This window comes from Megalops cyprinoides, chromosome 15 (assembly GCF_013368585.1).
Source record: "Megalops cyprinoides isolate fMegCyp1 chromosome 15, fMegCyp1.pri, whole genome shotgun sequence".
In the NCBI taxonomy this organism is placed as follows: domain Eukaryota; kingdom Metazoa; phylum Chordata; class Actinopteri; order Elopiformes; family Megalopidae; genus Megalops; species Megalops cyprinoides.
In genome coordinates, this window is record NC_050597.1 from 1,992,879 (window position 1) to 2,002,500 (window position 9,622).

The 9,622-nt window shown below is 49.0% G+C and overlaps 1 protein-coding gene across 1 annotated transcript in view; it reads left to right on the forward strand.

The window, feature by feature from the left end:
- The window catches only part of LOC118790265 (WD repeat containing planar cell polarity effector), a 51,088-nt gene that overhangs the window by 4,519 nt on the left and 36,947 nt on the right, over positions 1-9,622 (forward strand). The window contains 3 exon segments of the mRNA XM_036547170.1: positions 4,969-5,051; positions 6,841-6,885; position 9,622. The exon segment at position 9,622 is cut by the window's right edge and continues 50 nt beyond it. Of these exon segments, the coding sequence (XP_036403063.1) occupies positions 4,991-5,051; positions 6,841-6,885; position 9,622 (107 nt within the window). The 5' untranslated portion in view covers positions 4,969-4,990.

Genomic DNA, 9,622 nt, shown 5'->3' on the forward strand with positions numbered 1-9,622 from the left:
CCCCCCCCCCCCCCACACACCTTAGTGTGTCACACTTCATATGGCGTCACCAGGGTTATCAATTCACCATGGAGATGACTCCACCGCCTGATCTTCACATGGCGATCTCCTTTCAATTCAGACTTATCATGCGGCGTTCAGGCCTCCCGGGCAAGTGCCACCTTCCCATGGTGCCCCTGTCTGATCTGTGACACCATGCATTTGTATCGCTCTTCTCTCCTCTCCCCAAAGCGTTTCTTTCGCTTTGTTTTTTTTTTTTCCCCCCCATCTTCCTGACGCTGTCAGAACAAGACCATCCCCTCAAGGACAGAGATAAGAGCAGACCGCCTCGCGGTTCCCGGGCCTTTTTTTGTTTGTTTGTTTTAATGCTCAGCCTGAGATATGTCCCTGCGTCTTGCTGTCCCAGGCAAATAGAAGACTACAACACTCCGCCGAGGGCCACACCAAACTGCGCCACTCAAACACAACGACCTTGATGATATCGTCTGTCTGCTGCCTGTTACTGGCAATGTATGTATTTGTCTTTTTTTTCGTTCTGTGGTTTGCCGAGCTTTTTTCTCGCTATAAAGCAGAGAGAGGGTAATTAAAATGGTTGTGTGATGACTGCTGGCTTTGCAGTCAGTCACGGTGGCAGCTCTTTAGCCCTGTAATTTCACACGTCTCCGCAGGTGACATGACAGCTAACCCAGCGAGCTCAGGGCTCTGACAGCGTGATCTCATGCGTGGTGGGGGCCCTGGGGGGGTTTTGGGGTGCAGTTGGGGGGGGGGTGTGTAATGGGGAATTCATGTGTCTGAGTTCAGTTGTGGGATGGGGGCAGTTTGATCGTCAAGCACAGACATGTTGGCCTTTTCACCCTGATCGTTTGCCCCTGTGGGCATGCAGGTTGTCCTGGCCAGGTCTCACCAGCAGGAGGCAGTGTGATGTAGAGCTTCTCTTTGTCACTGAGGTCAGGCCCCTGCTCCTGTAGATACCATCGATCCACACGTTTGCAGACTATCTAAAAGGATGTATTCTTTTTCCAGAGCGGAAAAAGTATCAACCCTCGATAGCTGGCAAATTAGCGAAAACGACTTTGATGGCAGGGCAGGAGGAACGCATTGGCTCTCAGTTCAGCAGAGTGTTTATAACCAGCCTGATCTTACCTCCGTATGCATAGATACCTGTGTGTGTGTGAGTGTGTGTGTGTGTGTGTGTGTGTGTGTGTGTGTGTGTGTGTGTGTGTGTGTGTGTGTATGTGTGTGTGTGTCTGTGTGAGTGTGTGTGTGTGTGTGTGTGTGTGTGTGTGTGTGTGTGTGTGTGTGTGTGTGTGCGGTTTGTGTGTTTGCTCTGCTGATCAGTGAGCAGAAATCGCTGTGTTTGGATGGATTTCCTGGAGTCACTCTGCTGCCTGTAGCTTGGTTCCCTTTGGAAAAGCCATGCCATCTTAGAAATGCCCTATAACAAACAGCCTAAAAGATAAGATCAGTGCAATAACCCCAGTGTTACAAAACAGTTACTGAAACGAACATCAAGGGAAGAACAGTTTATCTGACCAAACTGCATTTTCTCTAAATGTGATACTTGTAGCTTATTTATTTGTGGTAGTCATTATGCAGTGCGAAGGACATGTACTTTTGGGTTGGAGCTGGCCAGTGTTTGTAAGATGGTTCTGGATTGAGGTTCGAGTCCCACCTCCTGCGAGGTGAGTGTGTGCACTGCAGCCGCACCGTGGAACCAGCTCCTCTGAAGTCCACATCTGCCTCTAATAAAAGAGAAAAGGTGAAAGGCAAGTCGGACTTGAAAGAGAAGCAGTTCTGTTTTTCTTTCATTCTTTGAAGCTAAAGAAGCCTCTTTACCTGTGAAGGGGGACACAAAAAGGACCTCCCCACACCCCCCCGTCCCACACCCTGTGTTTGGACAGGTAGACAGAAACGCTCACCTGTGGGGGTCAGGTATGGCCCCAGTGGGCGCAGAAGGGGGCGGGGCGACCCCAGGACAGGGATTAGAGTTTGTCTGACAGCTGTTCAGGTCCACCAAATTCCTGTGGTGTTGGTGAGTTGCTTGGCCCGTAGCTAAAAGACTGGAGCAGGCCTGAACACCATCACTGTGAGGGGGAGAAATGGCCAGCATTAAAGGTAGATGGGGGCGGGGGGAGTGACAGTGTGAAGTTGCTAAATAAATACACAGAATGCGACCACTGTTCTGACTGAGGTCGTCACCGGTTTGCACACCTGTGTCTGAGATAATGACTGCACTCTCCATACCCCTGTCCTGGTTGAAAATGTGTTTTTTTTTCTCCAGGGAAGATGAATATGTATTTTTTAACAGACAAATGTAGTGTCTGCGTAAGTGCAGGTGGTCATGTTAAAAGCCGTTTGAACTCAGTGCTCCTTGCTCATTCACTGCTTCTCCTGTGTGATGGAGGTGTGGAGATCGCCCTCTCTGTAGCTGCATCCCTATCACACACTTCCAGCTCAGCGGTACCACACACACACACACACTCACACACACACACACACTCTCCCTAACTCCACCACCCAGAGCTCACACACACCAGAACACCCCCACCCCAGAGCTGGCACCCACCCGCCTCAGAGTGTCCCCAGCACACACACACACACACACACACACACACACACACTCTCTCTCTCTCCCTAACTCCACCACCCAGAGCTCACACACACCAGAGTGTCCCCAGCACACAGACACAGTGGCATGGATGCAAATGACATCATGTGCAGATGACGGCTCATCAAATTTTTTCAAACAAGCACTCGAGTAGGGTGATTTTTTTTTTTTTATTACAAAATTTCTCTCTCCCTCTGAGAGGGGCGACGTGCCACAGTGGAGATGACAGTCTCTTCAAAGACACAGACAGGGAAGAAAGGCTATGAGCAAGCTGACACACACACACACACTCAAACACACCACAAACGCACACACACACACACACCACAAATGCGCACACACACACTGTATTTGTGTCCTTGTGGTTGGAAGCGTTTCAGAAACGCAGGGGACCTGGAGGACCTCGCTGATCTGCGCGGCTATCCTTTCCTCTGGACGGGTTCCAGCTCTTCCTCCCACCCCCTCCCCCTCCCACCCCCTCATCAGTAAACACACCGGCCCTCCATTCACTCACATAAGGGGGGACAAACATGCATATCACAAAAAAGCCCATTAACGCATGCAAATGCCTGGCCACTTCAGCGCTGCCGGTCTGCTCCTGTACACTGTGGATACAGTCACATCTGCCTCGCCCTGCCAGAAACATGCTCGGGGACACTTTGGGAGAGAGCGCTGTGGGTGAATAGGAGGGCTTTCAGGAGGCTGGGAAAACACCTTCTCAAAGGAAGAGCAATGAAAATGTTTTGATTAGCGCCAGCTAATTTTCCCTCATCCGCAGAACGTGTGTTTCCCACAGCAGGTCAGTGTGTAAGACGGTGATGCGTCGCAAAAGCCGAGTTCCCCTTTTCCTCCTTTCTGCCTTCCCTTTCCTTACCGAGCTGACTGAGTGAGCGGGAGCTGGGGCCAAGTCTTGACACAAACCAAAAATAACGTCTTTTTACCCCCGTGAAATAAAAAGATATGTATTTTTCAGTGGGTTTCCACTGAAAAATACCGCTCTTCTTGGGGTGGGGTGTGTGGTTGTGTGGTTGTGTGTGTGTGTGTGTGTGTGTGTGTGTGTGTGTGTGTGTGTGTGTGTGTGTGTGTGTGTGTGTCTGTGTGTGTGTGGGGTTCTCCTCAAAGAGTTGTGAGGAAAAATAAGGCTTTAAAAACAGCTGACGTCCTTTAAAAGCGGGCGGCAGAGGAAGGAATCCTCTTATATGAGTGAGGGCTGGTGCAGCGGTGCTGGGCACAGCGATTCCGCAGGCCCACTTTATCACTCTCCTGCCGCAGTTCTGGAACTAGTGGTAGATTTTTTTTTTATTATTATTTTTAGTATTTTTTTCCTCCTCCGACCACGTCAGGCCCACAGATAAGACACCGCGCTCTCAGCATAACCCGGCGACACGGCCGGAAATGAAGGAGGTGAAGCGGACACCCCCTCTGTGGGCACATTCGATTCACTGAAACTCTCCTGAGCATCAGCAGTTTAGGGGGTAGGGATGGAGGTAGAGTGTTTGCTCTGTCGTGTCCTGGGAGGTGTGTGTGTGTGTGTGTGTGTGTGTGTGTGTGTGTGTGTGTGTGTGTGTGCGCATGCACGTCTGAGATGGGAGTTTTCTCCCTTGTGACTCCTCCTGTGGAGGACTGCTTTCTTGGAGGACTGCTTTCTTGCTGTGTGAACAGTGCGTTCCCAGTAGAGCGTGGTGGTGTTTTCACCTTTGCCAAATCTGCCACATCCAGAGGCTTTGTCCTGCAGCAGTGTCACTGAAAGGGCGGTGCAGCACCTGCTATTCCTCCGGATGTAAATATTTCCTCCAAGCACAGGGGATGGTATGAGGTGGAAAGGATTCACACAGGAGATGGCTTTCACTGTGAGGTCGTGGTCTTCCTGATGTTCATCTTAGTCTGTCCATTGGAAAGAGCGTGAAAGCTGTCCGTCACTGTGCAGTCTGCTCTGCGATTGGCAGGTGTGGATCAGTGGGTGGGACTTTAGAACTCTGGACAGAGCAGTGTTCACCTTGCCTGCAGGTGGAGAGGTGTCTCTGCTACACCGTTACGCTTGGCAACAGGGCCTGGCCCCCACCCAGGCCAGGAGGCTGTGGGTCACAGGTGTCATTCAAGAGGCAACAGGCTGTGTGTGTGTGTTTATTTGCGTGCGTGTGTGTGTGTGTGTGTGTTGGCAGTGTATCTGCATGTGCCATGGTGGCCTTTGCAGAACCCACTCCTCTCTTCCCCCTGTTCGGGGGGGGGTCCGCAGGGCTCGTTCGGGGCCTTTGTGCTGCAGGACCCCAGCGCACCTCTCCGAGAGGGGGAATGTCATGTTGTTTTGTCTGACCGTCTCTCCCTCTCATCCTCTCTTTCTCTCCCTCGTGTTTTTGCAGAATCGGGTTTCTCCTCAATCAGATGTCGTTCTGCCTGGCTGACCTGCACTTGTGGTCCTCAAAGAGCACCTTGCACATCAGAGGTAATTAACCTGCTCGTCTGTTTTGGCTTTTTTCCATCTTCTTCACACGCTCCAGACCCTGCTGCTTTTGCCAGTAACACGTTGTGGCTAAATGTGTATGAGGTGGCCAAAATGTAGCAGGTATTCGCCATATGTTCACATTAAAAAGCAGTTTCCAGCCCATAAAATGTGTAGCCATGCACTCCCTCAGGTACCCAGGTGAATTTAGATGCATTTAATGCATTGGCCACTGACACAAAATGAAAACGATGAGGATTCTTGATACTGTTTTTGGATTTTCCAGCACTGAGTGTCATAAAGTTGCTTAGCAGATGCATGGAGGCAGAGACGTTTATTGGACATGTTTTCATTGAACATATACTGTAACACAGGTAACATGGCAGAATTTTTCCTGGAGCAGTTGGGATGCAGTACCACACTCAAGGCCACAACAGCAGTGTCACATCTGGGCTGTAAACCCACAACCTTGAGGTTCATTATCCTGTCTTTTCATGCTCAAACTCCACATCACTTACAACCTATCTTCCCTTAGCTTACATTATTTTACCTTTGAACCTTGAACCTTGAACATTGAACAAGGCTGTTATCCAGGAAATAGGTATGAATACCCACATCTCAGTCCTCGCTCTCTTAACATGCCCTGAATGGAGACTTCTGAAGTTTTGTTTTAATGACTGTTTTTTTATGGTTGAATATTTGATCATACAACCATCAGTCTCATGTGCTTGGGTCACATGTGTGAAAACCCATGACCCCTGTGTGAGCTCTTTGCCCTGAGTGTAGAGCAGAAAGACTGAGGCTTCAGCAGGCCTGTATGCAGAGGGGTTTGTGATTATCAGTTCATCTGCTCCGTTAAATCTGTATTTTTTTTTTCCTTTGCTTTGCTTACTTCACAGTCTGGTAATCTTTCATACCAGATATTGTCTCTTTTGGCCAAACATTGTTTGACAAGGTCTCAGATTGTGCGGGCTGCATTTTTGTTTAATATCCACTTTTCTGTTTGTGTGGCCTCTACAAATAGTTAAGGAATATATCTGTAAAAGAGAAGCAGAGAGCTTTCTGAAGCATGAAATGCTCTGTGTAGATCCACAGATTTGCCTTTGTGTCTATTTCCTGTTTGACTGAACAGTGCGACTGTTGACTGGTTCCCCGTCTCAGCGCTGTGTGCCCTGGAAAACTGTCCCCATTTTGACGGAGACGGGGGAGAGCCGGACTCCTTGGGTGAAGCGCTGTCCTCTCCGAGCTCCGCGCATGGGCTCCGTTTGCAGCGAGCGTGTCCCTCCTCAGAGACGCCGCTGATCAGCGGGTTAATTGAAGCGTCGTTCCTGCACTCGCGTATTGCTCTGTGGGTTTACCCTATCAGAGTGCCCCGAAGCCACTGTGACCCCGCCCCCACGACCCGGGGGAAGCAGACGATAAAAAAATGATGCGCTGTGAAAATCTGGGCCTGTATTTTCCTCCTCCGGTAATAACAGCCATAAAAAGGCTAATCTCAGCAGTTTGTGAGTCTGGGGTGAGAGTGGGGCCGGCCGCGGAGCCACAGAGGCCGGTCCCGGGGGCTGGGGAGGGGGGGGGGGGGTTGGTGGGGCAGAGCTCCTGTCTTTATTAATACCCTGCTCCCCCCCCCCACCCCCCCCGGCTCGCTTATCTCTGGCTCCTCGCAGTCAGATGACGCTGGGCACGGGCAGATAATGATTGTTTGTCCTGCGGAGTGAAATTGCTGATTTTACCACTTCTAACGGCACTCTGTTACTTCTTCTCTTTTCTCTCTCTCTCTCTCTCTCTACAGATACAGACATTGGCACGTACCAGTACTATGATAAAGGAGAACCAGGTAAATATACATGTATATATTACTGTATTCATGTCTGTCATACCCCCACCCCTCCGCATCTGTGATTATCGTATTCTGTTATTGATAACCCTGACCAGGTGCAGCCTCTGTATCTCTCCGGTCTCCGCGTTGCAGATACTCTCTGCCCCGGAGTCTGGCGGGCCGGCAGTCCTCCAGGGACAGCCAGGGTCACAGCCAGACAAACACATCACTCCAGAATCAGTGCCTTTCCCGTGCCCGTGTCTGAGTGATCAGTGTCTCCTCTGAGAGTCAGTGGAAAGAGATGCACACAGCGTTTTTACAGAGTGCATACTGCGATTATGCTCTTCAGATAACTGCACATCAGTATGCATGTGCTTACTTATAAAACAAAAAATACTTTTCTTTTCTCTGAACGCGTCCCTCTTCGCTGCTCTCAGTCGAGTCTCCCGGTCAGCTGGCTCTGTTTTTGTCCCCTCTGGTGAAAGCGCGGCGTTGGGAAGGCTGATTAAAGTGGGGACTTCACACAGGAGAATCACAAAGAGGGCGTAATTGAAAGAGGGAGAGGGCCGGCGAAAGGGGCGCTGTGGTAGGCCCTGCTGGGCGTGGGGAGCGGAGGACGGCACTGATCCGGCCGCCCCGTCACGCTGTGACACCGCGGGACACCCCCCCGGGGGGCTCCCAGTCACACACGCTGTTCCCAGCCCCGTGTCACAGGTGTGTTAAAGGTGTCCCTCTGCTGTACTCTGCTAATAGGTTACATCAGGGCAGGGTAAAGGGATCAGGAATGTTTTTTACTCCCTGCTCAGGTGTAATTAAGAAGCTCGCTTAGACACCTGAGGGAAACTGTACATTTAAAACAGAATCATTTTTGAGATGGTGCGCGGCTTAATGATACATTAAAAAGCCTGTAATTTTGAGAATAACCTGTATCGTGCTCCATTCAGACTGGCTTACTTTGAGAAAAGAGCAGGAGAAAGAGGAGCTTGTGTGTCTTTTTCCCCTGGAGATCAGGGAATCAGTCCTTATTGTATAACAAGGGTTTTGTTTGTGTCGCTCATAGACTGGACTCCTGTGAGAACAGTTTTTGTTTTTCTCTACCTGTATGATTGACGCTGTACAAAAGACAGGTGTCATCTTCCTTAAAGACAGCACAGCCAGCTTTGAAGCTCCAGTTTCCATACTTTCCTTTTAGGAAAGAGCAACAGTGTCATTTATGTACTGAAGGATGTAGTACTTGTATAATTTGTCTGTCTTTGCAACTATTTTGATCCCCCTTATAAGAGAATTATTGTTGATTTTGGAGTGGTTTATTTATTAGATAACTATGGGGAAATGACAAAGGGGAAAGACATACAAGGATTGCTGAAAGGCTTAAGAAAGTTTAGTTACCGATCTAAATTCACCTCAGGGTAATCTTACAATTGGATTTAGCTGAAAGTTGTTGCCAAAATGTTTTTACACCTTTTTGTAACAGGGAAAGAATCGGTGAAGGAAGGAAGTACAGGCTTTGCGTAATCCATCTGAGTGATTCAGGATTGAAAAATGAATGTTAATTGTAGCAGTAATGATGTTTATAATGAAGATATTTAAAGTAACGATACTAACAGTCATTATCAATTTATTGTGCTCTGGGAGACTAGTGAAGCCATTTTATGTATGCTTGTGTGTTTTATTAATGGTAATGCTATTCATTCATTTGTTTTTGCCGTAATCATACATTTATTTATGTCGAGCATGAAGAGACTGAGAATTTGCTTCGTATAAAAAAAAATTCACATGCCTGAATTTGTGACAAATATGAAACTTGTAACATGGAAATGGAAAAATGGAAGAATTTTGACTGTACAGGGTCTTCACCCTGAAAACAGGACGGACATAGAGGATAGCCTGGGCTGCGATTGTGGCTTTATCCAGCCAGTCTCCCCGCACCTGTTCCCCTCTTTAACTGCTCCTAATCAAGGGGTGTTGCCTGGCTCTCCAGACCTGCTGTAGGCTCATTCTGGTGTCCCTTTCATTCCGGTCTTCAGTGGAGATGATACTCTCTCTCTGAAATCCCTTTAATTCGAAGGATTACAAAAGTATCGCTTGATAACTGAGCGGAAGAAGAAAGGGAGGAGGGGGAGAGGAATGGGGGGAGAGAGGGGAGCGGAGAAAAGAGGGAGACAGAGGGATGGAGGAGAGAAAGCACTGACTCACTTCTGTGTAATTTAAACTGTGCAAATTGATTTTAGAGTTTTATCATCTTCACATTCCGATTGAGTGGTAATTACATTCTTTCTGTGTTTGCGTGTGTGTGTGTGTGTGTGTACTTTTGTGTGCAGGGATCTTGTTAAACTGAAACTGTGAGTGTTATAACTCCTTTCCTCCAGCAGAGGGAGTGCCAGACTAATGGTAATTACTGGTGGGGCTCCCCCATGTCTCGGCAGGTGCCTCTCACTGGAGGACTGGAGACCCGTGTGGTATCATAACGTCCCCTTATCTGATTGCTGCCCTGAGTCCCGGAGGTGCCTCTGGCAGGGCTCACTTCCTTTTTGGGGGGCGGGGAGTGCTGTAGGGCTTATGGGACGCCATTGTCCTGGGGGTGGATGTAATGAGTCGTGTGAGATGAGCTTGGAACCTGAGTTTCAGGACTCTCTCACTCCACACAGGTGAAGAAGGTGAGCCTTCTGCTCCCTCACGTCCATCCGCATGCAAGCGGCCCGCTTACTCACACATGCTCCTCTGAATGCACTGACCTTGTCTTGTATTTTTCAGT